At 54.6% G+C, this 27,060-nt stretch overlaps 5 protein-coding genes and 1 long non-coding RNA gene across 22 annotated transcripts; 4 read left to right on the top strand and 2 right to left on the bottom strand.

Annotated features, from left to right (window-relative positions):
* Positions 1–707: 707 nt before the first annotated feature.
* LOC128929729 (uncharacterized) lies at positions 708–6,232 on the bottom strand. Of its 2 annotated transcripts, XR_013527308.1 has the most exons (4): positions 5,745–6,232; positions 1,926–1,998; positions 951–990; positions 708–752 (listed from the first exon to the last, which is right to left on the bottom strand). It is a non-coding gene; the product is annotated as an uncharacterized LOC128929729 (long non-coding RNA). The 2 variants fall into 2 exon arrangements; XR_013527309.1 differs by lacking the exon at positions 1,926–1,998 and having other exon boundaries at positions 5,745–5,905.
* On the top strand, positions 2,817–6,163 carry HYAL1 (hyaluronidase 1). Of its 2 annotated transcripts, XM_008981681.5 has the most exons (4): positions 2,817–2,938; positions 3,414–4,337; positions 4,980–5,069; positions 5,267–6,163. In XM_008981681.5, exons 1-4 carry the CDS (start codon positions 2,918–2,920, stop codon positions 5,582–5,584), a joined length of 1,353 nt encoding a protein of 450 aa, XP_008979929.1. In that variant the 5' UTR covers positions 2,817–2,917; the 3' UTR covers positions 5,585–6,163. The 2 variants fall into 2 exon arrangements, with proteins under 2 accessions (XP_008979929.1, XP_008979931.1); XM_008981683.5 differs by lacking the exon at positions 4,980–5,069.
* A 406-nt stretch (positions 6,233–6,638) lies between the features above and the next one.
* On the top strand, positions 6,639–9,693 carry NAA80 (N-alpha-acetyltransferase 80, NatH catalytic subunit). 4 transcript variants are annotated; one of them, XM_008981686.4, is made up of 2 exons: positions 6,639–6,793; positions 8,506–9,693. In XM_008981686.4, the coding sequence occupies exon 2, from the start codon at positions 8,571–8,573 to the stop codon at positions 9,486–9,488; it is 918 nt and encodes a 305-aa protein (XP_008979934.1). In that variant the 5' UTR covers positions 6,639–6,793; positions 8,506–8,570; the 3' UTR covers positions 9,489–9,693. The 4 variants fall into 4 exon arrangements, with proteins under 4 accessions (XP_008979934.1, XP_078207091.1, XP_078207092.1 ...); XM_078350965.1 differs by having other exon boundaries at positions 8,361–9,693; XM_078350966.1 differs by having other exon boundaries at positions 8,338–9,693.
* On the top strand, positions 6,639–13,336 carry HYAL3 (hyaluronidase 3). Of its 5 annotated transcripts, none has more exons than XM_008981690.5 (4): positions 6,639–6,793; positions 11,254–11,398; positions 12,691–12,780; positions 12,894–13,336. In XM_008981690.5, coding segments are annotated over exons 1-4 (507 nt in total). In that variant the 5' UTR covers positions 6,639–6,791; the 3' UTR covers positions 13,164–13,336. The 5 variants fall into 5 exon arrangements, with proteins under 5 accessions (XP_008979938.1, XP_035131482.2, XP_008979939.1 ...); XM_035275591.3 differs by having other exon boundaries at positions 6,639–7,187; positions 10,488–11,398; XM_008981691.5 differs by lacking the exon at positions 12,691–12,780.
* A 623-nt stretch (positions 13,337–13,959) lies between these two features.
* On the top strand, positions 13,960–18,660 carry IFRD2 (interferon related developmental regulator 2). 6 transcript variants are annotated; one of them, XM_002758376.6, is made up of 12 exons: positions 13,960–14,180; positions 15,736–15,855; positions 15,936–16,020; positions 16,114–16,238; positions 16,322–16,479; positions 16,646–16,696; positions 16,780–16,958; positions 17,044–17,149; positions 17,465–17,602; positions 17,691–17,819; positions 17,898–17,993; positions 18,133–18,660. In XM_002758376.6, exons 1-12 carry the CDS (start codon positions 14,123–14,125, stop codon positions 18,211–18,213), a joined length of 1,326 nt encoding a protein of 441 aa, XP_002758422.3. In that variant the 5' UTR covers positions 13,960–14,122; the 3' UTR covers positions 18,214–18,660. The 6 variants fall into 6 exon arrangements, with proteins under 6 accessions (XP_002758422.3, XP_035131479.3, XP_078207087.1 ...); XM_035275588.3 differs by having other exon boundaries at positions 15,736–15,861; XM_078350961.1 differs by lacking the exon at positions 16,322–16,479 and having other exon boundaries at positions 16,557–16,696.
* LSMEM2 (leucine rich single-pass membrane protein 2) lies at positions 18,288–26,785 on the bottom strand. 3 transcript variants are annotated; one of them, XM_078350973.1, is made up of 4 exons: positions 26,585–26,785; positions 20,420–20,533; positions 20,147–20,329; positions 18,288–19,944 (listed from the first exon to the last, which is right to left on the bottom strand). In XM_078350973.1, the coding sequence occupies exons 2-4, from the start codon at positions 20,514–20,516 to the stop codon at positions 19,808–19,810; spliced, it is 417 nt and encodes a 138-aa protein (XP_078207099.1). In that variant the 5' UTR covers positions 20,517–20,533; positions 26,585–26,785; the 3' UTR covers positions 18,288–19,807. The 3 variants fall into 3 exon arrangements, with proteins under 3 accessions (XP_078207099.1, XP_035131488.2, XP_035131489.2); XM_035275597.3 differs by lacking the exon at positions 26,585–26,785 and adding an exon at positions 25,725–25,796 and having other exon boundaries at positions 20,147–20,332; XM_035275598.3 differs by lacking the exon at positions 26,585–26,785 and adding an exon at positions 25,725–25,796.
* Between the last annotated feature and the right edge of the window lie 275 nt (positions 26,786–27,060).

Below are 27,060 nucleotides of genomic sequence, written 5' to 3'. Positions count from 1 at the left end.
GCGCGAGCCACCTTGACCCGCCCAATTGTATTTTTAGTAGAGACAGGGTTTTGCCAAGTTGGCCAGGCTGGTTTCCAACTCCTAACCTCAAATGATTTGCCCACCTCAGCCTCCCAAACTGCCAGGATTACAGGTAAGAGCCACTGCATGGAGCTTATTATTATTATTATTTATAGACAGAGTCTCACTCTGTCACCCAGGCTAGAGGGCAGTGGTGTGATCTCAGTTCATTGCAACGTCTGCCTTCCAGGTTTAAGTGGTTCTCCTTCCTCAGCCTCCTGAGTACCTGGGGTTACAGGTGCCCACCACCACACCTGGATAATTTCTGGTTTTTGTTTTTCAAGACAGAGTCTTGCTCTGTCACCCAGTCTGGAGTGCAGCGGTGCAATCTCGGCTCACTGCAATCTCTGCCTCCCAGGTTCAAGGAATTCTCCTGCCTCAGCCTCCAAGTAGCTGGGATTACAGGCACCTGCCACCACACCTGGCTAATTTTTGTATTTTTAGTAGAGATAAGGTTTCACCATGTTGGTCAGGCTGGTCTCCAACTCCTCATGATCCACCTGCCTCGCCTTCCCAAAGTGCTGGGATTACAGGCATGAGCCACCGCACCCGGCCTAATTTTTGTGTTCTTTAGTAGAGACAGGTTTCACCACGTTGGCCAGGCTGGTCTTGAACTCCCAGACTACCGACCTCAGGTGATCCGCCTACCTTGGCCTCCCAAAGTGCTGACATTCAGGCGTGAGCCACTGCACCTGGCCAAAAAAAGATTTTTCTAATCTTATTACCATATTTCAGCTAGGACAAAATGCTGCTACACTAACAATGATCACACAAGTTATATGATTTCTGAGCACTGTAAGTGTAAGCAGAAATTAACAGCTGGCTGTTAAATGCTAACTTTAGTCATTTAAGAGGAATTTGCAAGACAGAATCCCAAGCCAGTTTCTTACCTAGTGATGGGTCTCAGGCTGTAGATTGCTCTCTACCATCCTAGAAGCAGGAAGAAACAAAAACAAAACTCATCTTCCCTGTTGGAAGCGAGCTCAAACTCTATAAAGGAGTTACCTGCCTTCCATCATCATGGAAGCAGGAAAACTTGCCTTCCTATTGGAAGCAAGTAAAACTAAAAAAAAAAAAGTTATACAGCAAAATAAACTTTAGATCTCAACCAAATTTTGAGAGCTCAAGGATTCTCTGGAGGGGGTGCTCCCAGACCTCAGCAAATTGTCCTATTGGTTTGAGCCATAAAGATAGCTCATGCTGGTACCAAGCACAGATAGATTAGTTAAAGGTCAGGAATATCTCCACTCAGAATCTCCCCGTGGTTATTAAAATGTGAACCCAGAAAATCTGAGATGGGTCTCAGTTAATTTAGAAAGTTTATTTTGCCAAGGTTGTGGACACACCTGTGACACAGCCTCAGGAAGTCCTGATGACATGTGCATAAGGTGGTCGGAGTACAGCTTACTTTTATATATTTAGGGAGACATGAGACATCAATCAATACGTAAGATGTACTTTAGTTCCGTCCAGAAAGGCAGAGACAGCTCAAAGCAAGCACACACCCCACTCCACCCCACCCAGTCCCCACCATTGGGGTCTTCCAGGTCTCAGATGGTGCGAGACAGATGGTTACATTCATTTGAGTTTCTGGTGAGTCTTTCCAAAAGAGGCAGTGGAGGCAATCTATCTCTGTGAGCGAAAGGATGACTTGAATAGAATGGGAGGCAGATTTGCCCTGAGTGGTTCCCAGCTTTAAGGGGCCCAAGATATTTTCCTTTCACACATAGAACAAGTGAAACCACAAATGAATGAACAAGCATGTGCTCACTGACAGCTCATACGCATGGTCACACAGTGTCTCATGCTCACAAGACAGCAGGGCTCACAAACCTGGTCCCAGGCACTGGGTCCCACACACATACCTACTTGCCATTGGAATTTGTGCAGAGGCCCAGATGGTCACTAAGTGGGGCTTCACAAAGATGCAATCACTGTCTGAGAACATATACAAAGGGTGATGACACAGCCCTGATTTCATGAACACAGTGACTTTCAGAAACAGGTCCCTACAACAGGGATGGCTTATCTACTAAGCACAATAGGCCCAAGGCCTAGGGCCACAGTACTTTCAGGGACCCACAAAAATATCTTTTTAATCAGAAAAATAGTATGAGTATATTAATAATATATAATAGGGTAACCCAGACATGACCTCCTGGGCTCCAGCAATCCTCCTGCCTCAGTGTCCCACGTAGCTGGGACTACAGGTACACACCACCACGCCCAGCTAATTTTTAAATTGTTTGTAGAGATGGGGTCTTGCTACGTTGCCTAGGTTGGTCTCGAACTCCTGGGCTCAAGCAATTCTCCCGCCTTAGCCTCCCAAAGTGCTAAGATTATAGGCATGAGCCACCACACCTGGCCATACTTCAAAATATTTTTTTTAAGCAGGAAAGGATCCACACAGGTGCTTAGGGCCCATCAATGTCAGATGCAGCCATATGGGGAAAGAACACTCCCTGAGCACAAGACACTGAGGAACCCAGTTTCCAGTGTCACAAACAGGCCTGCCCACCCAGGTCTGCCTCCACTCACCCCCTCCAGCCCGGGTAACACCACCAAGCCCTGCCCTAGCGATGACAGCGTGGGAGGGGCCACTGCTGTCCCAGCCTCACCCCCAACCAAGAGCCCTTTGCCAGGGATTCTGAGGTAGCCTGGCCTGGCTGGGCCTCCCAATCCAAGGCCCGCCCCTTGGCCCGCCCCTGGCTGGGGTGGGGTGACCCATACAAAAGCTCAGAATTTCCAGCAGCGGCTCCTTCCTCCAGGAGTCTGGTGCAGCTGGGTTGAGAGTTGAGGCACAGAATCTGGCCAGGCACTGCTTAGACCCCCACCCTGGGGTCAGGAAGTTTGGAGGATGAGGCCCTTCAGCCCTGAGGTCAGCAGGGACAAGTGGGCAGACTGGCGGGTATACAGGAGGGCTGGGTTAACCTCTCCTTGGTCACTGAGGCCATTGGATCTTCCTCCAATGGATGCCAGGATTTCTGATGGAAAAGACAGGAAAGCCTCCTCTCCTGGGTCGGGTCAGCCTGGGGGCTGAGGGCATGGCTATCAGCCAGTCTTGCTAGAACAAATATCATGGCTTCAGTGGCTCATGGGGAAGCGGGGGTGGGCAAGCTTAGGCCAGAGTGAGGCTTGTGGGAGATGGCAGAGGCCTGGTCTGAGAAGCAAATCAGATGGGTCCTCCAGCGGCCATGCTCCCCTCTATCCTCTGCCCTCCTGGAGCCCTGCAGGTCAATGTTTAATGGAAACCAGTGCAGGGGTGGATTAATGCACAAGGGCTTAGCCCCCCAGCCCTGGAAAGGGGGTCAGAAAGTTTGCAGCCTGTTCTCAGCTCTGTCTCCCCTGGCCAGGTTGCCCTCGATCAATCCCATGCCATGGCAGCCCACCTGCTTCCCATCTGCTCCCTCTTCCTGGCCTTATTCGATATGGCCCAAGGCTCCAGGGGCCCCTTGGTACTCAACCGGCCCTTCACCACCGTCTGGAACGCAAACACCCAGTGGTGCCTGGACAGGCATGGCGTGGACGTGGATGTCAGTGTCTTCGATGTGGTAGCCAACCCAGGGCAGACCTTCCGAGGCCCTGACATGACAATTTTCTACAGCTCCCAGCTGGGTACCTACCCCTACTACACACCCACTGGGGAGCCTGTGTTTGGAGGTCTGCCCCAGAATGCCAGCCTGATTGCCCACCTGGCCCGCACATTCCAGGACATCTTGGCTGCCATGCCTACTTCTGACTTCTCAGGGCTGGCGGTTATCGACTGGGAGGCATGGCGCCCACGCTGGGCCTTCAACTGGGATACCAAGGACATTTACCGGCAGCGCTCACGGGCACTGGTACAGGCGCAGCATCCTGAGTGGCCAGCTTCTCAAGTGGAGGCAGTAGCCCAGGACCAGTTCCAGGGAGCTGCACGGGCCTGGATGGCAGGCACCCTCCAGCTGGGGCAGGCACTTCGTCCTCAAGGCCTCTGGGGCTTCTATGGCTTCCCTGAATGCTACAACTATGACTTTCTAAGCCCCAACTACACAGGCGAGTGCCCATCAGGCATCCGTGCCCAAAATGACCAGCTAGGATGGCTGTGGGGCCAGAGCCGTGCCCTCTACCCCAGCATCTACATGCCTGCAGTGCTGGAGGGCACAGGGAAGTCACAATCGTATGTGCGGCACCGTGTGGGTGAGGCATTCCGTGTGGCTGCGGCTGCTGGGGCCTCCAATCTGCTAGTGCTGCCCTATGCCCAGATCTTCTATGATATGACAAACCACTTTCTGCCCCTGGTGAGTCTTCTGTAACCCGCCCACCTTGTGAACTTGCCTTGTCAGATATTAGGTCCAGCCTTGGGGCACTTTAGCCTTGGGACATTTTCATCCATTCATTCTTTTTTTTTTTTTTTTGAGATGGAGTCTCGTTCTGTCACTCAGGCTGGAGTACAGTGGCAAGATCTCAGCTCCTGCAACCTCCACCTTCCGGGTTCAAGTGATTCTCCTCATCTAGCCTCCTGAGTAGCTGGAATTACAGGCATACACCAGCATGCCTGGCTAATTTTTGTATTTTTAGTAGAAATGGGGTTTCACCATGTTGGCCAGGCTGGTCTCAAACTCCTGACCTCAGGTGATCCTCCCACCTCAGCCTCCTAAAGTGCTGGAATTACAAGCCTGAGCCACCGTCCCGGCCCATTTGCATATCCATTGAGTGTGTACTTTGTGCCAAGTTCTGTGCTAGCCACAGGCAATTTGAACAATGTAGTCCCTGTCTGCGTGGAATTCATTGGCTAGGGGAGGAAGCAGTTTGCCTCTGGCCCTATGGCCAGAGCAGCCCCAGGTGAAGGTTATGAATTATTTGTCCCATCCAATGGTGTTCCAGCAATCTGCCACAGGGAGGGAAGGAGGCCCCACAGAGCTGTGCTGTCTCCTTCCCAGGATGAGCTGGAGCACAGCCTGGGGGAGAGTGCAGCCCAGGGGGCAGCCGGAGTGGTGCTCTGGGTGAGCTGGGAAAATACGAGAACCAAGGTGAGTTAGGCCTGGCATGGGGATGGGGCTAGGGTGGGGGTGGAGGAGGAGTGGGGACATTAAGCTGACTTAGGAGACCCTGGCTTACCCTTTCTACCCTCAAAGTCCTGGCTGACCAGCAGGTGAGTGCCTCAGTACTCTAGGTAGGTCCATGCATGGCCATGGTGTCCCTGACTCTCTCCTCCCCTCCCACCTAGGAATCATGTCAGGCCATCAAGGAGTATGTGGACACTACACTGGGACCCTTCATCCTGAACGTGACCAATGGGGCTCTTCTCTGCAGTCATGCCCTGTGCTCTGGTCATGGCCGCTGTGTCCGACGCCCCAGCCACCCCAAAGCCCTCCTCATCCTTAACCCTGCCAGTTTCTCCATCCAGCTCACGCCTGGTGGTGGGCCCCTGAGCCTGCAGGGTGCCCTCTCACTTGAAGATCGGGCACAGATGGCTGTGGAGTTCAAATGTCGATGCTACCCTGGCTGGCAGGGAGTGTGGTGTGGGCAGAAAAGCATGTGGTGATTGGCCACATATTGGGATGCACATATTGAGAACCTAATGCACTCTGGGTCTGGCCAGGGCTTCCTCAAATACAGGCACAGTCATACAAGTCATGGCCACAGTGAGGAGTACACTCAGCCACTGTCATGAGCATATGCCTTGCACACACATGCATACTTACAGACTGGAATAGTGGCACAAGGAGTTAGAACCACAGCAGACACCATCCATTCCATGTCAATATGCGTCTACTTGGCAGGGTGAGAGACAATTCCTCCAGAGACACTGAGCCAGTCTGAGCTGCAGCAGTCACGAAGGCTTACATTCACGGAGCGCCTACTCTTTGCCAATCCCCGTGCTAAGCATTTTATGTTGACTTATTCTTTCCTCACAATGAGGCTGTGAGGAAACTCAGGCACTCACAGTGAGGGTAAGCACTTTGCCAAGGTTGCACAGCAAGAAGAGAGAAATTGAGATTCAAGGCCAGGCTGTCTGGCTCCAGGGTACAGCCCTGGCACTCCTATTGAGTGGTAACAAGCCCTGCACGACCCCTGAATCTGCTTAGAGGCAGCAGTCCAGCAAATAAAGCAGTCATGATTATCTTAGCTGTTTATTGAGCGCCTAAAATGTCCAGGCCCCGGCATCCAAAGGGCACAGGAAAGGCTTGTCACTCTCACCAGATCTGACGTCAGTTTAAGGGCGGCTGCTTCCCAGGGTAGGGCCCAAATTTCAGGAGGAAGCCCCACCTGATCTAACCGTTTCCAAGCTGTCCTGGGGCAGGAGGCCGGCGGGAACTGGGACGGGGCTGGCGGAGGCAAAGCCAGCTGGAGGTGGGGCCTGCGCCTGGTTGAAGGGGTGACCCGTAGGGCCTCGAGGAAGCCAAATCGAGGTGGGACTTAACCTGTGACGTAAGGAGGAGGCGGGGCCTGTATGGGGCCGAGCGGGCAGGAGACGGAGTCAACTGGAGTTGGGGTGGGGCTCAGCAAGGGCGGAGCCAGAGCAGAGACTGAGTCTGCGTCTGCTGAGTGTTGTGACGCGCAAACGAGGGGAGGGGCCTAGCCGGCTACGCGCGGGCGCAGTGACGCGCCGCGGATAGCTACGGCTGCTGTACAGCCGCCGCACTACTGAGGGCCAGCGCTTTCGGACTTAGGAGTCGGAGCCGGCGACTGAGTGAGATACCCAGCCGTGCGGAGCTAGGACGCGGAACATTCCGGAGGCCGGCATCAACATGTCAGTATCGCCCCCTCCCCATTTGTTGCCTGTACGTCCACCCCGCGCGTGGGGTCGCCAAGTGGCCATGTCACCCCGCACGCCCTCCCTGCGTCGGTCGTTCCTTTCCAGAGCATGCCGAGCCACACCTGCTCACAGTCAGCTCTCGAAGTCCCCATTCCCAAAAGCTCCACAGCCTGTGACTCACTAGGAGGGAGGAGGAAACCGAGGCCCAGGAGAGACGGTGAAGCCACTCTCTGAGGACCCCGGAGCCCCGCCCCGGCCACAGTGGGTGGGATCGGCACTGAAGGGGTTAAGGCCGCCGGGTAGTCCCTGGCTCAGGCCTAGGGGCGGATCCTGGAGCTTCCTCCCTCCAGACCGAAGAGTGTGGCTGCTGCAGAGATGGCTGATGCAGGTGAGGGGCTTATAGCCCTGTGAATGGGGTGGGAGGTGAGGGGTGGGTGCTGCCTGTTACTGGCCAGTGTTGGATTGGCCTCAAGCTCAGGAGAGGTAAGGGGAGCCAGGAGGCCCCCACAGGAGCATGTGAGTAGAAGGATGGGTCTAACTGCCTGCCCAGCCCTGGAAAACCCCCACTGTAGACCTGCCTGACAGCAGGACCTTGGTTAAGATGGGCAAACAGTGGGGTTTGGGCACAGGTCTGGGCCCCTAACCTGGCCCCTCCAACCTGGTGACCGTTGGATACTCTGGATATAGGAAGGAAGCTGTGGTCTTTATCTAGGGTGCCTGCGAAACTCAGGCCTGTGGGAACCAAGCCTGCAGAAGTAATACTGCTGTGTGACTGTGGGCCAGGCAGGCCCAGTGCTGGTGCTGCCGGGTCCCCATCCAAGGGGACAGTTGAGTCTATATCCAAAGTGTCCTGAGATGGCAGAGTTGGGAAGGGGGCCATGGGCTCCAGGTGGGGAAGGCAGCCAAGACAGCCTAAAGCTGAGCCTGATGGGTGGGTGAATGGAGCCCCAGGATTCACTAAGGCAGTGGGCATTGCCCAGGTAGTTGAAAAGGCTGGGAGCTGGAGGAGACTCTGAACGTAGGGAGAAGACCTAGGAAGACCCCTAGAGGCAGTATTTCCTCTGGAGGGAACCTGGGGTAGGTTTGGGCAGCGGGTATAGTGTCTGTTTTGCACTTTCTGTCCCATGCCCTAGTGGTGTGGACTAGGAGGACTACTGGAAGACAGGAGGCCAGCAAGTAGATTGGATCAGCTGTCTTATAGACCTGGTGGTTCAAAGGCCCCCTGTGAGGGGAGGTCCTGAGGAGGACAAATTTGTAGCCAGAGCAGGCTAGGGCCATGACTCCTGGGTTCTGTGCCAGCCTTAAGCAGCTCATCCATCACTCCCAGCCTCCCTCCAATGTAGGACAGACACCTGGATCTATCTTCCCTGCTCTCCCCTATACCAGGAGTAGGGAATGGGTCTCTTTCAGGTCACCTGTGCCATCAGGTGAGTGTGGGACAAAGTGCAGCTCACCACTCCCCAGTTCCAGTATGCATGGTCCCCCTTGCACTCTGTCAGCCCTTCCCTGCCCCAACCCCATCCTTCTTCCTGGCACAGCCCAGCATGGCTGTTATCTACAGGAGGAGAGCCCCTGTGGTCTGAAGAGATGCCACTGCCTGGAAACTGGAGTCTTAACCTCTAGCGTGGCACTGAGCCACCTGCAACCTAGCAGGAGGTTACCTTGGCCCCCAGCCTGACTCAGCTGAACCTGAATCCTATGCGTAGGCAAGAGCTGATTCTGAGCCCTGGCCCAGCCAAGCTGACCCCTACACTAGACCCTAACACACCAGATGGAGCTGATCCTGAGTGCCAGCCCAGCTGAACTGACTCTGGATCCTACCTGCCAGCCAGAGCTGACCCTGAAATCCAGCCTGACCAAGCTAACCCTGGATCCTACGTGCCAGCGAGAGCTGCCTCTGGATTCCACATGCCAACCAAAGATGACCTTCAGTCCTAGTGCAGCTGAGCTTACTCTGGATCTTGAACACCAGCCAGAGGAGACCCTAGCTCCTAGCCTAGCTGAGTTGACCCTGGAGCCTGTGCACCGCCGACCCGAGCTCCTGGATGCTTGTGCTGACCTCATCAATGATGAGTGGCCCCGCAGCCGTGCCTCCCGCTTGCACTCCCTGGGCCAGTCCTCAGATGCCTTCCCCCTCTGCCTGATGCTGCTGAGCCCCAACCCCACACCTGAAGCAGCACCCATTGTGGTGGGCCATGCCCGCCTGTCACGGGTGCTGAACCAGCCCCAGAGCCTCTTAGTGGAGACGGTGGTAGTGGCCCGGGCCCTGAGGGGCCGTGGCTTTGGCCGCCGCCTCATGGAGGGCCTGGAGGTGTTTGCTCGGGCCCGGGGCTTCCGCAAGCTGCACCTCACCACCCATGACCAGCTGCACTTCTATACCCACCTGGGCTACCAGCTGGGTGAGCCTGTGCAGGGCCTGGTCTTCACCAGCAGACAGCTGCCTGCCACCCTACTTAATTTCTTCCCCATGGTTCTTTCTCCCCGGCTACCCTGGAAGGCCCCAAACCTAACTGTCCAAGCTGCTCCAAGGGGTTCCAAAGGGCCTCCATTGCCACCACCCCCTCCCCTACCTGAGTGCCTGACCACCTCACCCCCAGCTCCATCAGGGCTCCCTCCAAAAAGCCTGCTGGAGACACAATACCAAAACATGAGAGGGTGCCCCATATTCTGGATGGAAAAAGACATCTGAGGCCATCCAGGGCAAGGAGTTGTTTTTTGGGGTCAATTGACTGCCCCGGACAGTCTGCCAGCCTCATCCCACCAACCATACCTCAGTCCCTAGCCCCTGCAGGGGCAGCTTTAGCCTGGGCATGTTTCCTGGGTACCAGTGGGGCCAGGAGGTGGACCTGGCTCAGAGCCGTCAGTGTGGCTAAATAAAGGCTCTGTTGGGTGTGGCTGTGACAGTTTGTTGAACCCCCCTACCCTCACCTCTCACCTCTTCTGCAGGTCCCCTTTCCCTATAGAAGCCCCCAGATTCGCCTTGGCTCTGAGGCCATTGATGGGAGGATGCCTGTCCTTTGCCCTTCCCCCCCACCAGGCCCAGGAGACAGGGTGGCTGTTCTCTTCCCCACTGACTCCCTCACTACCATTCACTAAGCCCAGGGCAGGACATAGGCAATGGGGAACTAGACAGGCAGGGTGACAGATAGGGAGACAAACAGGCATACAGTGGCAGGATCCATGTGGCACAGGGGAGGTAAAGAGGCTTTGGAAACCTAAGTGCCTTCACTCCACCTGGGGATCCAGGAGACCTCCCAGAACAGTGATGTCACAGCAGAGACCTGAGTGCTAGGAAGGAATTAAACCAGGCAGGTAAGGAGGTGGGAGCTGAGTGTTCTTGGAACAGGGAACAAGGAACAAGGTGTGCAGAGGAAAGAAGGGGACTTGTAACAGCTGTGGGAGGACACTGGTGTCTTCACAAAGATGGGGAACATGGGAGGGAACATACCCTCAGCTCACTGTAAAGCGCACTTTGGTGTGTACCTGCCACTCGATGCCTGGGAGATCATAGCTAGCTTATGGTGTGGCTGCTTTAAAAAGCCCAAGAGACCCCTGGGGAAACATGCCTTCTCTAGGCTTCTCCCATAAGATAAGGAGGCGCTGGGGGAGTTTTCCTAGCTTTCCCTGCTATTTGGAAGGTGTGGCCATGGCCATGGACTCTAAGCTCACACATCCCTCTCTCCTGCAGGTTTCCATCCTTGGGGCATGACCACGCAACTAGGCCCAGCCCTGGTGCTGGGGGTGGCCCTGTGCCTGGGTTGTGGCCAGTCCCTGCCACACATCCCTGAACACCCCTTCTCTGTGCTGTGGAATGTACCCTCAGCACACTGTAAGGCCCGCTTTGGTGTGCACCTGCCACTCAATGCCCTGGGCATCATAGCCAACCATGGCCAGCATTTCCATGGTCAGAACATGACCATTTTCTACAAGAACCAGCTGGGCCTCTATCCTTACTTTGGGCCCAGGGGCACAGTTCACAATGGGGGAATCCCCCAGGCTTTGCCCCTTGACCGTCATCTGGCACTGGCTGCCTACCAGATCCACCATAACCTGAGACCCGGCTTTGCTGGCCCAGCAGTGCTGGATTGGGAGGAGTGGTGTCCACTCTGGGCTGGGAACTGGGGCCGCCGCCGGGCCTATCAGGCAGCCTCTTGGGCTTGGGTACAGCAGGTATTCCCTGACCTGGACCCTCAGGAGCAGCTCTACAAGGCCTATACTGGCTTTGAGCAGGCGGCCCGTGCGCTGATGGAGGATACGCTGCGGCTGGGCCAGGCACTGCGGCCCTATGGACTCTGGGGCTTCTATCGCTACCCAAACTGCGGCAATAGCTGGCATAGTATAGCTTCCAACTATACCGGCCGCTGCCATGCAGCCACCCTTGCCCGAAACACCCAACTGCATTGGCTCTGGGCCGCCTCCAGTGCTCTCTTCCCCAGCATCTACCTACCACCCAGGCTGCCACCTGCCTACCACCAGGCCTTTGTCCGACATCGCCTGGAGGAGGCCTTCCGTGTGGCCCGTGTTGGGCACCAACATCCCCTGCCTGTCTTGGCCTATGTCCGCCTTACACACCGGAGATCTGGGAGGTTCCTGTCCCAGGTAAGTGGGAGCTGAGGTCTAGGGGCCTGAGTCAGGAGGTATGGCCCTATTCTCAGAAGATCCCAGAAGACCTTGCCTAGGGGTAGGTCCTAATCTAGGGATTTTGAGTAGAAGACCCTGCCCTGAAGCAACTGATGAGGGGGTATGGCTCTGCCCTGGAAGATCTTGAGGCATAGGGAGGCCCAGCCTTTGGAGGCCTGGTCTGATGGGAGATATTCTGAGTGGAAGGCCTGAGAAGCCACTCAGAGACTCGATACAAAGGGGCCCTACTTGGGCTGGGTGAGTGGCTCACACCTATAATCCCAGTACTTTGGGACCCTGAGATGGAAGGATTACTTGAGGTCAAGAGTTTGAGACCAGCCTGGGCAATATAGTAAGACCCCAATCTCTACCAAAAAAAATTTTTGAGACAGAGTCTTACTCTCTTGCCTAGGCTGGAGTGCAGTAACATGATCTCAGCTGCAACCTCCACTTCCTGGGTTCAAGTGATCCTCCTGCCTCAGCCTCCTCCCAAGTAGCTGGACTACAGGTGCATACCACCACACTCAGCTAATTTTTATTTTATTTTATTTTTGAGGCAGAATCTCACTCTGTTGCCCAGGCTGGAGTGCAGTGGCCCAGTCTTGGCTCACTGTAACGTCTGCTTCCCAGGTTCAAGTGATTCTTCTGCCTCATCCTCCCAAGTAGCTGGGACTACAGGCGCATGCCACCATGCCCAGCTAATTTTTAGATTTGTAGCAGAAACAGGGTTTCACCAAGTTGGCCAGGCTGGTCTTGAACTCCTGACCTCAGGTGATCTGCCCACCTCAGCCTCCCAAATTGCTGGTATTTCAGGTGTGAGCCACCATGCCCAGCCGCTAATTTTTATTTTTTTGTAGAGATGGGGTTTCATCATGTTGCGCAGGCTGGCTCTGGACTCAAGCAGTCCTTCCACTTTGGCCTCCCAAAGTGCTGGGATTACAGGTGTGAGCCACTGCACCCAGCGTAAAAAGTTATTAGCCAGGTGTTATGACATGGGCCTGTAGTCCCAGCTACTTGGGAGGCTGAGGTGAGGTGGGAGGATCACTTGATCCCAGGAGTTCAAGGCTGCAGTGAGCTATGATCATGCCACTGCACTCCAGCCTGGATGACAGAGCAAAACCCTGCCTCTAAAAGCAAACCAAACTAGAAGGGCCCCACTGTAGAGGTAGAATCAGATTGTGGCAGTGAACCAGAGGAGTTTCTTGAAGGTGCATGTGGACCCACATGGATCTGGCCAGGCTAGCCCTGGCTTAGCAGCTCTTTGCCTCTAGGATGACCTTGTGCAGACCATTGGTGTGAGCGCAGCACTAGGGGCAGCCGGCGTGGTGCTCTGGGGGGACCTGAGCCTCTCCAGCTCTGAGGTGATCATTGCCCCTTTGAGCCTGTCATATAGCACATGCTGGGGTCCCAGGGTGAGGGATGGCCATGTCAAGACTATGGAGCAGGCATATTGACACATCCCTTCCCTTCTTAGGAGGAGTGCTGGCGTCTCCATGACTACCTGGTGGACACCTTGGGCCCCTATGTGATCAATGTGACCAGGGCAGCAATGGCCTGCAGTCACCAGCAGTGCCATGGCCACGGGCGCTGTGCCTGGCGAGATCCAGGACAGATGGAAGCCTTTCTACACCTGTGGCCAAACGGCAGCCTTGAAGGTTGGAAGTTCTTCAGCTGCCACTGTTACTGGGGCTGGGCTGGCCCTACCTGCCAGGAGCCCAGGCCTGGGCCTAAAGAAGCAGTATAAAGCCAGGGCCCCTGCCACTGCCTCTTTTCCCTCCTGCCACTTTTCCAGTCCAGGAGCTACTCTGTCCCACTCTTGCTCTTTTCAGCTTACCAACCCTCCCAAAAACACACACCCCATTTCCCTGGGAATCCCTGAGGCATGGAAGGGACCAGAAAAAAAGGCTTATAAAACCAGAGGCTGTCTGAGATCATATGACTCCTCCATGGCAAGGAAGCAGTTCCAGGGAGAGTCACCAGCTAGTTAGAGGTGCCAGCCTAGGGCTTTGTGCCTACACCTCTCTAGGCCCATGGAGAGGTCACAGGAAATGGGCCATGCGCGGGCAGATGGGCCCCAAAAAATCTTGGCTAGGGTCTATAAAGTGCTAAGCTGTTGTCTGTACTTTTTCATCATAAAATCACTTTTTCTTCCACTGCCTGCGGTTTGGCTGCTCCTCCTGTTATCCCAAACTCTGAGCCCTTCCCGGGATCCCCAGACCTAGGCAGAGATCGGCCTCATCGGGGGTGTCCTGCCAAGTGCCCTTAGAAGCCAGTCCTGCCGTGGCGCTCCACTGAGTGACGCTTCTGAGTTAACGACCGCGCACGGCCACCAAGGGGTTGGGGCACGTGCAGGGCATTGTGGGAACATAGTTAAGCTAGCACGTCGTCGGCTGGTGGGCTCCAGGCGTGGACTACCATTCCCGTAGTGCTCTACGCGCAGCTCAGGCCCCTGGGATTAGTAGTTTTAGCCGCGTAGATGTGGGTCTGAACCGGATGGCCGGGAACTCGGCTTCCCGGCGACCTGTTTGGCAGGGCGGGCCGCCTCGGGAAGATGGTGGCGCGCGCGGCGTGTGGCTCCTGTCGTCTGGCCAAGTCTCAGCGCAGTGCACCGGCCGGCTTATCGCTGGCCTGGAGCCCACACCCACCGGGTCCCTGACCCCGCGCCCCCTGCGCCCCCCGCGCCCCCCGCGCCCGGTTCCCAGCATGCCTCGCTCCCGTAAGGGCAACACGCTCCGAAAGGGTGGTCAGCGCCGTGGAGGAGGTGAGTGGGGTGGGGGGTGCCGAGCTTATGAGCGGCAGGCGGGGGTCCTGCTGGATCCCTGTAGTTGTTCCCGAGGGCCCTGGGTGGGGAACCCTTTCGGCTAGCCCCGGGCAGCTTCCCGGAACTCTACGAAGGCTGGCACGTGCCCCAGCAGTCATTGGCCACGTGCGTGCCCAACTTGATCTCGCTGCCCACTACCTGTTGGGAGCCCGCGCTCCCAGCGGTGACCCGGCCAGCCCCTCCAGGCCTCAGTTTCTCCATTGCCTCTTTGCCTCAGTTGCCTGCTGGGGTGGACAAACTCACTGGACAGAGCAGAAAGCCAGTCCCCTCACCAAACCCTGATCCTTTCCTGGACTGGTCAAGGAAGTTGGCGGGAGTCCTAGATTGCTCCGGTGAACAGAAGTGGGGGGCTCTGTTGGGAAGTTACAGAATTAGGGCCTTGGCAGCTTGGCAGGCCTGGCCCGGCAAGGTGGCCGAGTATCCTGGAGCCTGATGCAGTCTTGGGACTCGCTTATCAGCTTAGACCAGGAGCCTGTCTTAATGCAGTAAACACATATGTTTACTTTGCTGGGATGGGGTGCCTACCATGAACAATTTTATTTTAATTTTTTATTTTTTGAGACGAAGTGTCACACTTGTTACCCAGGCTGGAGTGCAATGGCGCGATCTCGGCTCACCGCAACCTCCACCTCCTGGGATCAGGCAATTCTCCTGCCTCAGCCTCTTGAGTAGCTGGGATTACAGGCATGCGCCACCATGCCCAGCTAATTTTTTGTATTTTTAGTAGAGACGGGTTTCACCATGTTGACCAGAATGGTCTTGATCTCTTGACCTCGTGATCTACCCACCTCGGCCTCCCAAAGTGCTGGGATTACAGGCTTGAGCCACTGCGCCCGGCCGGAACAATTTTATTTATTTTTATTTTTGATGCGGAGGGAAAGAAAGCCTGGCACAGGAAGGAGGAAAAGACCTAGGCACAACTTTAAACTGGTCACCACCCTGGTGGGATTTGGGTGGGGGACATCTAATAGGATATGGAGCGTGTTCACTGAGTGGTGTCAGCTCCAGACTTAGAACTCAGGTAGGCCTGTGGGGAAGTACTTCTGGGTAAGTCCCAAGAAGATGGAGAAGAAAGCAAGTTGTGCAGAGGCCTGGCAGCTGGAGGGACCCCAGCACACTGGAGTGAGTACGGGAAGGCTGGGCTGCTCTGTCAGGTAGGATAGTAAGATAAAAGGAGAGCAGAGGCCAGTGTGCAGGCTGGACTTTGTCCTGCAGGTGAGAGCTGTGAGTAGTTCTGAGAATTAGGTCCAGCCTGATGATCAGACCCTGTCCAAAACTCTGCCACGGCAGCCACACTTGCCAATGTCAGCCCTTGGCCCTGGACAGACCCCACGCACAGGAGTGCACCAGCCCTACTGACCTGACCCATGGCTTTGATTTTTCCTTCCCAAGAGGGTGCACCATTCCATCTTTTGGGATTATGAGGTCAGGGGAAGTACCCCAGCCATCCCTCATCAGTGGAGGCAAGTTGAGTGTCCTGTTCCACCTTCCCCAGGTGCCCAGAGCAGTGCCCAAGCTGACTCAGGTTCCAGTGAGGATGAGGCAGCCAGTGAGGCCCACAGCACCGCCAGTGAATGCCCCAGCCTTCTCAGCACCACTGCAGAGGACAGCCTTGGTGAGAGTAGGTGGAGGTTTGACAGGGGCTTGGTGAGGGGGCTCCATGGAAGAAGAAGTGCTGACCAAGTGGCCTTGCAGGGGGGGATGTCGTGGATGAGCAGAGCCAGCAAGAAGACCTTGAGGAAAAGCTGAAGGAGTATGTGGACTGCCTCACAGACAAGAGGTACCCCTGGCTGCCAGCCAACTCTTACACCCAGCTCCAAGTGTGACCAAGGGAGGGCTGGCCCATTTGACTCCTCTTGTTGACCTCCTCCAGTGCCAAGACCCGGCAGGGTGCTCTTGAGAGCCTGCGCCTGGCCCTGGCGTCCCGCCTACTCCCCGACTTCTTGCTGGAGCGCCGCCTCACACTAGCCGATGCCCTGGAAAAGTGCCTCAAGAAAGGTTGGACCTGGGGGTGCATGGGAGACTTAAACTTTGCAGACACTGGCCCTTGCTGCATGGGCTGACTGGAAAGCATCCCACAGGGAAGGGTGAGGAACAGGCCCTGGCGGCTGCTGTGCTAGGCCTGCTCTGCGTGCAGCTGGGCCCTGGACCCAAGGGTGAGGAGCTGTTCCACAGCCTACAGCCCCTGCTGGTCTCTGTGCTCAGTGACAGCACAGCTAGCCCTGCTGCCCAGCTCCACGTGAGTGTGCCCCTGCCCCGTGAAACCCTTCCTCCACCTTATCCCTCAGCAGAATGGTGGGTTCCTCCTGTCTTCAGCCTCCCCTACTCTGAGGAGGGTGAGCTCCAGGGCTGGGAATGCAGGTTCACCTGTTGACTGTGGCATGGCATTGCCCTCCTCCCAACAGTGCGCTTCTGCTCTTGGCCTGGGCTGCTACGTGGCTGCCGCCGACATCCAGGTAAGTGGTCTTTGGGCACAGGTGGTGGAACACCTAGGCCTGTAACTCTGCCTCTGAGCTCCCCTGCCTTCCTGTGCTCCTAGGACCTGGTCTCTTGCCTTGCCTGCTTAGAAAGTATTTTCAGCCAGTTCTATGGCTTGGGCAGCTCTGCAACTCCTGTGGTCCCTGCCAGCCTGCACGGCCTACTCTGTGCTGCCCTGCAGGCCTGGGCATTACTGCTCACCATCTGCCCCAGCACCCACTTCAGCCACATCCTTGACAGGTAGGCGTGGCTGTCCACTGGGATGGGGAGGGGATCTCAAAGAGGCCCCAACCCACACATGTAGCTCAGCCTGCCCCTTCCCTAGGCAGCTGCCCCGGCTGCCCCAGCTCTTGTCCAGTGAAAGTGTGAACCTGCGGATTGCTGCTGGTGAAACCATTGCCCTGCTCTTTGAGCTTGCCCGGGACCTTGAGGTGCGAAGGACAGGGTTGGGGGTGCTTGGTGACACCACCTGCCCATCACAGGCTGGATGCAGGGGTGCAACAGAAAACAGAATAGCTTTAGGTCATTATGTGGAAGAGATGGCCCCAACACAGATTAATCTGCCAGATGTCATGATGGGTGCCCTGAGCTGGGGTGTCCTGGCCAGGCAGAGGCCAAGGAGGGGTCAAAGGGGCCAGGCAGAGAAGAGAGGGTCTCTCAGTGAAAGGAGGGGTTTAGGCAGTGCTGTGTTCAGAGCCAGCAGAGCTCAAGCATCTGCTACACACCCTCCAACACTCACATTGCAGGAGGAGTTTGTTTACAAGGACATGGAGGCCCTCTGCAGTGTCCTGCGCACTCTGGCCACTGACAGCAACAAGTACCGTGCCAAGGCCGATCGCCGGCGCCAGCGCTCTACTTTCCGTGCCGTGCTGCACTCCGTGGAGGTGCGTGTGAGAACATATGTGTCCTAGCAAGGGTGCACCCCCAGGCATAGCAGCCAAGCCCAGTTGTGTGGGCCCCTCTACCCTGCAGGGCGGTGAATGCGAAGAAGAGACAGTGCGCTTTGGCTTTGAGGTGCTCTACATGGACAGCTGGGCTCGGCACCGAATCTATGCTGCTTTCAAGGAAGTGCTGGGTTCGGGCATGCACCACCACCTCCAGGTGCGGGGACAGACAGGGAGGGGGCACCTGGCTTGGCTGCTTCAGCCTGGCCTGGGCTTACTGCCCTCTGCCCCCCAGAACAATGAGCTACTCCGTGACATCTTTGGGCTGGGCCCTGTGCTGGTGCTGGATGCTGCTGCCCTGAAGGCCTGCAAGGTTCCACGCTTCGAGAAGGTTTGCACCCTTGGGCACCTTCCTTTTCCCCCTATTCCCCTGTTTCCTGGAGGCCTGGAATTCTGCAGTGGCTGGAAGAGGAGCCCCAGACCTTTCCCCTCCCTGCTCCCCAGGGTATCACTCTCTGTCCCCACTCCAGCACCTGTACAATGCTGCCACCTTCAAAGCCCGGACGAAGGCTCGAAGCCGTGTGCGGGACAAGCGGGCAGACATCCTGTGAAGCAGGACCAGCTGAAGAGGAGACTCTCCATACCTTTGGTCCGTATTTTTAACAGAAGACAGTGCGACAACTGGTCTCCACCAGTATTTGTCACTTTATTTTTTTAATGAGAAAACCAAAAACAGACATGGGGTGGGCAGCTGGGGGCCCAGACACTTGGGACCCTGGCTCCTTTGTCCCTGCATTCAGCCCTGTGGCCTCTTCCTGCCCTGTCTCAGGCCAGGCTAAATATGTGCCTGTCCCAGGGCTGTGGGGCAGGCACTAGGGGACCTTTCCCTTCCTTTTCTTTCTCAGGCCTTGCTCCCCTAGGATGACCCACTCTTAGGTGGGTGGTGGCATCTGGACAAATGCCACCACAGCAGGTGGGGAGGCAAAGCTACTTGGAATGGATTTGTGTGCTGATTTTTTTAAGTATTATTAGAGATATTAAACAGAATGCTCAGCCTTTTCTATGGTCTTAACCCCGAGTATTTTTCTCTTCTCTCTCCCTGTCTATCTACCACCACATACTTGGGCCCAACTGGGTCTTCCCCCATGTCACATTTGCCCTCCAAGGCTCCCCCAGGTGGCGCCTCTCCCCCCACTCAGAGCCCAACCTGTCTTTGATAGCTGAGGCTGGACCCCCACTGGGAGGCCTGGCAGAGTTTGGTGACTGCCGTGGGGGCAGCTATTTCTAGACTTCAGAACCTGCCATCTGGGGATGGCCAGAGAGTGCTGACAGGCCACAGGAGGAGCCAGGAGGCTGGTGCACCTTCCCTTGACCTTGGGTCACCCAGAACAAAGCTTTGGCACCAGAGGCTTGGCTAGGCCTATCTTGAAGAGATCAGGAGAGGCAGGGAGCTGTGAAATCAGTATCAGGTTCTTTTTTTGTTTTTTTTTTTGAGACGGAGTTTCGCTCTTGTTACCCAGACTGGAGTGCAATGGCATGATCTCAGCTCACCGCAACCTCCGCCTCCTGGGTTCAAGCAATTCTCCTGCCTCAACCTCCCAAGTAGCTGGAACTACAGGCGCGTACCACCGTGCCCAGCTAATTTTTGTATTTTTAGTAGAGACAGGGTTTCACCTTGTTGACCAGGATGGTCTCCATCTCTTGACCTCGTGATCTACCTGCCTCGGCCTCCCAAAGTGCTGGGATTATAGGCGTGAGCCACCGCGCCCGGCCTGGTTTTGTTTTTGAGACAGAGTTTTGCTCTTGTTACCCAGGCTGGTGTGCAGTGGCACAATCTCAGCTCACCACAACCTCTGCCTCCTGGGATCAGGCAATTCTCCTGCCTCAGCCTCCTGAGCAGCTGGGATTACAGGCACGCGCCACCATGCCCAGCTAATTTTTGTATTTTTAGTAGACATGGGGTTTCACCATGTTGACCAGGATGGTCTCGATCCTCTTGACCTCGTGATCCACCTGCCTCGGCCTTCCAAAGTGCTGGGATTACAGGCATGAGCCACCGCGCCCAGCCAAGTATCAGGCTCTTACACAAAAATCTCACCAAGGAAATAATGTAGATGTGGCAGCCAGCAGTAGGGAAGAAGAGACCTGCCCATAGCCACTTTATTCCTCCCAACACACACCCCGAGGCCCCAGATCCAAGTGGCATCAGCTGGGTGCTGCTTGGGCCTCACTGGAGTTGAGCCTCCGAAACTGGCTGAGGCTGGCCAGGCGGAGTTTGAGTAGTGTCTCCTCCTGTGTGTGCAGTGTGTGTGCCAGGATGCGTAGGGATTCACTCTGCAGCACTATAAATAAGAAGTCAGGGATCATCAGACCATGTGCCACCCCATGACCCCTGCACACCCAGCCCAGGACTGGGGGCACCCGTGAGCCTCCCATCCCATCCTTCATTGCTGCAGCATCTGCAGTTGCTCCTTCCAACTGCATAGAAGTGCCTCCCAGGCTCCACTGCCCTGCCCTCTTCCTACCAGCACTCTGCATCCATACCACTCAGGTAGACAGCCAGGAGTGCAAGTGCCAGGCAGGTGAGCACCAGCAGCACAAGCAGCAGCAGGAACCCTCGTCTGTACACAGAACTGCAGCCAGCCTGGGCACACAGCGACGGTGGCAAAACGCCCAGCAGCTCATCCCACGGCTGTGCCCCTTCAGTCAGATAGGGGCGCAGTGTGCCTGCTGGGTGGATGGGACAGCGGGAGGGTAGTGGGTGCACCTGCTTTCATCCCCACCCCCAGCACATTATCCACCCCTGTCCTGGCTCACCTCCGCTGTGTAGGTCGCTGATGGACTCCACAGGGTGCAGGCGCACCTCCTGCACATGGTTGGGGGCCAGTGCCCCGCTGCTCCTCTGGCTGGGCATCACTGGTGTCACGGAGTCTGCAGGGCCAGTGCAGGCTGATTTAGTGAGTGGTGGATCAACCCCCTTCTACCAGGTGGCTGATTCAGGTGGCTGGCTGATCCTTCAGGCAGCAGGGACTCAGGAGGATAGGAATAGTGGGGCATTTGGCTCCAAATCCCCTAAAACTGACTCTGGAATGACCCTTGATTTGGATCCAGGATGATCCCAGACCCTTAAAGGCTTGTTCTGTACACAGGAGCAACAGATACATTTGATTTGTTTCCTTCCAAGCACCCCAGGGACTCAGACATTCCTCTGCCTCATTTCTAGCAGTTATCAGCCTCGTATACTAAACCCACAGAGAATGCAATTCAGTCCTGCCTCTTCTGTCGCTTCTCCCTGCAGACCCAATGCCTGGCAGCTTCTGGTCAAAAAGCCCTATTGTAGCCACTCGGGTGCCTTTCCCACCTGGCCTTGGTTCTGCGTTCTTTAACAGAGTCAGTGTGACTCTGCTATATATGTGTGAATCCTGCTGTTTTTATTGAACATTTCCAGTGAAGAGACGCTTCTTTGTTATACTGTTTCACATGCCTCTGAGGTCTCTCTTCACACATTCCTCTGAGGCTGCCTGAGCATCTAGGTTGTTTGCGGTTCCCTTTTTGTTTTTTTTTGAGATAGAGTTCCACTCTTGTTGCCCAGGCTGGAGTGCAATGGCGCGATCTTGGCTCACTGCTGCAGTTCCCCTTTGAAATTAACTCCAAGGACATCCACTGTTGAGTATGAAGGTTTTTTTCCCAATTTCCTGATACTTATTAATTTCAGTTCCCAGAAGTGGAATTATTGTATCCAAGAGTAGGGAATTTTTTTTAGAGAGAGAGTCTCAAAAAAAAAAACCACGAAACAAAGAGTCTCCCTGTGTTGCTCAGGCTAGAGTGCTATGGTAAGATCTTGCCTCACTGCAACCTTCACCTCCTGGATTCAAGCAATTCTGCATCAGCCTCCCAAGTAGCTGGGATTACAGGTGTGTGCCACCATGCCCAGCTAGTTTTTGTATTTTTAGTAGAGACAAGGATTCACCACGTTTGCCCAGCCTGGTCTTGAAACCCTGACCTCAAGTGATCCACCTGCCTTGGCCTTCCAAAGTGCTAGCATTACAGGCATGAACTACTGCACCTGGCTGGGTTTTGCTTTTTTTTTTTTTTTTTTTTTTTAATGGAGACGGAGTCTCACTGTCGCCCAGGCTGGAGTGCAATGGTGTGATGTCGGCTCACTGCAACCTCTGCCTCCCAGGTTCAAGCAATTCTCCTACCTCAGCTTCCTGAGTAACTGGAACTACAGGCACATGCTACCATGCCTGGCTAATTTTTTATATTTTAGTAGAGATGGGGTTTCACCATGTTGCCCAGGCTGGACTCGAACTCCTGAGCTCAGGCAATTTGCCTGCCTCTGCCTCCCAAAGTACTAGGATGACAGGCATGAGCCACTGTGCACGGCCAATTGTTAGTTTTTGAGAAAGAGTCTTGCTCTGTTGCCCAGGCTGGAGTGCAGTGGCACAATCCTGGCTCATTGCAACCTCTACTTCCTGGATTCAAGTGATTTTCCTGTCTGAGCCTCCAGAATAGCTCGTATTACAGATGTGTGCCACCTCACCCAGCTAATTTTTGTATTTTCTTTTTTTTTTTTGAGATGGAGTTTCGCTCTCGTTACCCAGGCTGGAATGCAATGGCGCGATCTCGGCTCACTGCAACCTCCACCTCCTGGGTTCAAGCAATTCTCCTGCCTCAGCCTCCTGAGTAGCTGGGATTACAGGCATGTGCCACCATGCCCAGCTAATTTTTTGTATTTTTAGTAGAGACGGGGGGGTTTCACCATGTTGACCAGGATGGTCTCAATCTCTTGACCTCGTGATCCACCCGCCTCGGCCTCCCAAAGTGCTGGGATTACAGGCTTGAGCCACCGCTCCCGGCCTAATTTTTGTATTTTCAGTACAGATGATTTTTCATGGTGAGTTTACAGGTGTGAGTCACCATGCCCGGCCCAATTTTTTTTTAAAGCTGTTACCAAATTGTCCTCCAGAAGCACTGTCCACAGCCCCCAACAGAGTTTGCCACCATTAGACATCCCCAGATTTAAAAATTACATTTACGTGCACACATATATTTGCTAATTTGAGAGATGAGAAATTGCCTTTCTTGATTGATTTTATTGGGTTTCTTAGCCAAGAGAGTGTGGCTAATATGTGTGTGGCTTTTTTTTTTGAGGCAGAGTCTCACTCTGTGGTTCAATCTCAGCTCACTGCAACCTCCACCCAGCAATTTCATGCTTCAGCCTCCTGAGCAGATGGGACTACAGGCACCTGCCACCACACCCAGCTAATTTTTGTATTTTTAGTAGAACCAGGTTTTGCCATGTTGGCCAGGCTGGTCTCAAACTCCTGACCTCAGATGATCCATCTGCCTCAGCCTCCCAAAGTTCTGGGATTGCAGGCGTGAGCCACCACACCTGGCTAGAGGCTTTTTTTTTTTTTTTTTGAGACGGAGTTTCGCTCTTGTTACTCAGGCTGGAGTGCAATGGCATGATCTCGGCTCACACTGCAACCTCCGCCTCCTGGGTTCAGGCAATTCTCCTGCCTCAGCCTCTTGAGTAGCTGGGATTATAGGCACGCGCCACCATGCCCAGCTAATTTTTTGTAGTTTTAGTAGAGATGAGGTTTCACTGTGTTGGCCAGGGCTAGTCTCGAACCCCTGACCTCAGGTGATCCACCTGCCTCACCCTCCCAAAGTGCTGGGATTACAGGCATGAGACACTATGCCTAGCCAACATTTTCAACATTTGGTACTGCAGGAGAGGGTCCTGGCTCCTAGTAGGGGGAACTGTTTCTCTCTCTCTCTCTCTCTCTCTCTCTCTGTGTGTGTGTGTGTGTGTGTGTGTGTGTGTGTGTGTATGGAGAAGGGTCTCTCTGGTCTTGAACTCCTGGCCTCAAGCAGTCCTCCCACATTGGCCTTTCAAAGTGCTGAGATAAGAGGCATGAGCCATCATGCCTGGCCTCTTTAGGGATCTTAACAATAACATTTACTGTATGTTTTACCTGTAACAAACAATTCACATTCAATTTAGAAAGTGTGAGAAGGCCGGTCGCGGTGGCTCATGCCTATAATCCCAGCACTTTGGGAGGCCGAGGCGGGTGGATCACGAGGTCAAGAGATCGAGACCATCCTGGTCAACATGGTGAAACCCCATCTCTACTAAAAATACAAAAATTAGCTGGACATGGTGGCGCGTGCCTGTAGTCCCAGCTACTTGGGAGGCTGAGGTAGGAGAATTGCTTGAACCCAGGAGGTAGAGATTGCAGTGAGCCGAGATCGCGCCATTGCACTCCAGCCTGGGTAACAAGAGCGAAACTCTGTCTCAAAAAAAAAAGAAAGCAAGAAAGTGTGAGAAAATCACAACAAAGTACAAAGAGGGAATTTTTGGTTTTCTGTTTGTTTGTTTTTGGAGATAGGGTCTCACTCTGCAGTCCTCCCACCTCAGCATCCTGAGAAGCTGGGAAGCATGCCACCACACACAACTAAGTGTTTTGTAGAGATAGGTCTCCCTGTGTTGCCCTGGCTGGTCTCAAACTCTTGGACTCAAATGATCCTCCTGCCTTGGCCTCCCAAAGGGCTGGGATTACAAGCATGAGCCACAGTGCCTGGCCCAAAGAGAGAATTTAATATGACCTTCAACCCACCACCCAGACATAATGACTAGCAGCATTTGCTTGTTTTTGTTGTACTTGCTTTTGAGCATGTCAAGAGGCAGTTTCAAGTCATAGAGGCCACCTTTGCTCCTATCTGGAGGTGTCCCCCCAGTGCTCTTCCCCACTGTTAGCTTCTAGGTGGGTATCTGGAGCTGTTGGCATCTGGACCAAGATTTTTAGAAATCAAGTTAAAGAACAACCAGGAGTGTGCTTTGTAGCACATTCCTATAATCCCAGCTACTCGGGAGGCTGAGACACGAGAATCACTTGAACCTGGGAGGTAGACATTACAGTAAGCCTAGATCGCACCACTGCACTCCAGCCTGGGTAACAGAGCAAAAAAAAAAATTATCTGGGAGTGGAGGTGCATGCCTGTAATACCAACTACTCAGGAGGGTGAGGCAGGCAGGAGAATCACTTGAACCCCAGAAGCGGAGGTTGCTGTGAGCAGAGTTCACACCACTGCACCCCAGCCTGGATGACAGAGTGAGACTCTCTCTCAAAAAAAATAGGAAAAAAGGAAAAATTTCTGTCTCAAAAAAAAAAGAAAAAAAACAAAAAACAAAAAACAGGCACAGTGCCTCCTGCCTGTAATCCCAGCACTTTGGAAGGCTGAGAAGGGCAGATCACCTGAGGCCAGGAGTTCAAGACCAGCCTGCCAACGTGGTGAAACCCTGTCTCTGCTAAAAATACAAAACTCAGCCAGGCGTGGTGGTGTGCACCTGTAATCCCAGGTATTTGGGAGGCAGAGGTTGCAGTGAGCTGAGATGGCACCACTGCACTCCAGCCCGGGCAACAACAACAACAAAGTTGAAAATGTGATGAGAGGAGCTTGCTAGCTGGGCCAAGCTGGGTCATGGGCTATAAGATGGAAGAGCCAGTCCTGTGTCCTGGCCAGCAGTGGACCTGTAGCTTCCTTGATTCCTGCTGCCCTGGCCCCTCAGCATCGGTACTTCTTATATATAGGCAGAAGAGCAGTTAGGTGAGTAGCCACCAAGCTCTTGACTAGCTAAGTCTCAGTCTAACCAGGACAAGGGACCCCCAGCCCCAGCCAGTTGGGGATATTTAGACCCAAATCAGGGGAGGCCAGAGGCCTATCTGTTTCCTAGTCCCTGGGACAGGTGCCCAAATGCTTTCTGGAACTATTGCCCAATCCCCATCCCAGCTTCCTCCCTTAAGAGCCGAACTGGATGCCCACACCCACTTCAGCGTAGCCAGTAGCCGACCCACTCCTAACTGGGTAGCTTTCCCCATCCTCCTTGATGTCCCCAGCAGGGGAAACTGAAGCAGGGCCTGAGGTGGCAAGGGGTTCCAGACATGGCAGTCTTTTCCTCCCTGCACAGGGAGCAGGTTCCTTTACTGGAGCTGGAGCATGAAAACAGGTAACTACTCAAGACAGTGAGGTCAGTGGGGTGGAAGGTGGGTCTCTCCATGGTCCACAAAGTCACAGGACTGAGTCCTTGCCCTCCCTCATGGTCACTCTCTCCTACCTTCTTGGGTCTCCTCAGGCATGGCAAGCAGTGGGCAGTCAGAGGCCGATGATGGCATCCAGTAGCAGGACTGGACAAAGACAGCAGTGGCTCCTCTGAGAGCCCGGGGAAAGCCTGGCTGCCTCCCAGCCTTGGCCTAAAATAGTCCTGAGCTCAGCCCAAAGGGCTATATTTAGAGGGGGCAGCCCTCAGCCATGGGAAGGGGCAGAGTGATCCACGTGGGCCTGCCTAGACTATCTACCTGGAGAGGGAGCCAGACAGGAGCCTGCCTCCACTAGTCCAGGTGCCCAGGGACCTTCAAGGTGACCCACACCTCCCCCATAAACCCAGAATGAGCCCCCAGGCTCAGCAAGGCCCCATGTGTCAGACAAGACATACAAGGGACCCCTGTGCATCTCTACTCAGCCACCCCTCCACCCTGCAGACCCTTACCCATAGCCCAGTCATCTCTCCTCTCAGCAAACACGAGACAGCCTCCACTGTGTGACTTGCTAGCACACAGTACTACTGTGTGTGTCTTATATAGAGGGTGATGGACAACTGGAGCCTGATGCCATGAGGGCTGATAGCCTCACAAGTGGGCAGATAGACACACAGCACCCATGCTGGCCAGTGGGGGGACCTAGGCTGGAGGCTGGTTCATCTGTTACTAAGCTTACAACCTTAAGTAAAGGATCTCCCTCTCTGAACTCAGTTTGCTGTGTGAAGTGAGAATAACAATGGCTCCTCCCTGGCAGTGTACACTGAGAACCACATCTAGAGCGTGTAGCACAATGCACGGTTTTGGTCCTCCCCCGCTCCCATCTCTACAAGGGTAGAAGGTTCCAGAAGGTCGTGTGAGGATGCGTATCACTGCTTACCTCAAAGCAGGAAGGTGGTCCAGCTTCCAGCCTTCCCTGTGGTTGGATCCCTGTGGCCCTTCTTCCCAATGGGGGCAAAGCAAGACTGTGGGCTCTACTTCCCACACACTCCAAACCTGTCACACACTGGCCTCCCTGATGTTCCTCAAAGTCGGCAAGCTTGTTCCCACCTCAGGGCCTTGGCAGTGGCCGTTCCCTTCTGGAATGCTCCGCCCCCAGATAGTCTGCGGCTGGCTCCTTCTTGTCATGGAGCTCAAATGTCACCCCTTCAGTGAGGCCTTCTGCTCACATGCTTCTCCACATCACCCAGTTTTATTTTCTTCCTAGAACTCAGCCCTGAAGCCATACTATGCACATATATAATGTACCCTGAGTGTCAGTATTCCCAAAGGCCCTACAGAACCTGTTCAGTCACGTGGAACCGCCTTTCATCCTCATCAGGCAATCTTGGACAGGAGACACTCAGGCCCTGACAC

This window comes from Callithrix jacchus, chromosome 15, assembly GCF_049354715.1.
Source record: "Callithrix jacchus isolate 240 chromosome 15, calJac240_pri, whole genome shotgun sequence".
Classification (NCBI taxonomy): Eukaryota; Metazoa; Chordata; class Mammalia; order Primates; family Cebidae; genus Callithrix; species Callithrix jacchus.
This window is presented reverse-complemented; position numbering and strand designations above follow the sequence as displayed.

Excerpts from the sequence above, each read along its gene's own strand:
- HYAL3 (XM_035275591.3), top strand. Across the intron at positions 11,399-12,690 it reads CTGGGAGGTTCCTGTCCCAG|GATGACCTTGTGCAGACCAT; the intron begins GTAAGTGGGAGC and ends CTTTGCCTCTAG. Across the intron at positions 12,781-12,893 it reads TGAGCCTCTCCAGCTCTGAG|GAGGAGTGCTGGCGTCTCCA; the intron begins GTGATCATTGCC and ends TTCCCTTCTTAG.
- LSMEM2 (XM_035275597.3), bottom strand. The coding sequence starts at position 25,782 with ATGCCATCATCGGCCTCTGACTGCCCACTGCTTGCCATGCCTGAGGAG. Across the intron at positions 20,333-20,419 it reads CAGCGACCTACACAGCGGAG|CAGGCACACTGCGCCCCTAT; the intron begins GTGAGCCAGGAC and ends CCATCCACCCAG. Across the intron at positions 19,945-20,146 it reads CCTGGCTGTCTACCTGAGTG|TGCTGCAGAGTGAATCCCTA; the intron begins GTATGGATGCAG and ends TCTTATTTATAG.
- HYAL1 (XM_008981681.5), top strand. The coding sequence starts at position 2,918 with ATGAGGCCCTTCAGCCCTGAG. Across the intron at positions 4,338-4,979 it reads CAAACCACTTTCTGCCCCTG|GATGAGCTGGAGCACAGCCT; the intron begins GTGAGTCTTCTG and ends TCTCCTTCCCAG. Across the intron at positions 5,070-5,266 it reads GGGAAAATACGAGAACCAAG|GAATCATGTCAGGCCATCAA; the intron begins GTGAGTTAGGCC and ends CCTCCCACCTAG.
- NAA80 (XM_008981686.4), top strand. The coding sequence starts at position 8,571 with ATGGAGCTGATCCTGAGTGCCAGCCCAGCTGAACTGACTCTGGATCCT.
- IFRD2 (XM_035275588.3), top strand. The coding sequence starts at position 14,123 with ATGCCTCGCTCCCGTAAGGGCAACACGCTCCGAAAGGGTGGTCAGCGC. Across the intron at positions 17,150-17,464 it reads AGCTTGCCCGGGACCTTGAG|GAGGAGTTTGTTTACAAGGA; the intron begins GTGCGAAGGACA and ends CTCACATTGCAG. Across the intron at positions 17,603-17,690 it reads CCGTGCTGCACTCCGTGGAG|GGCGGTGAATGCGAAGAAGA; the intron begins GTGCGTGTGAGA and ends TCTACCCTGCAG.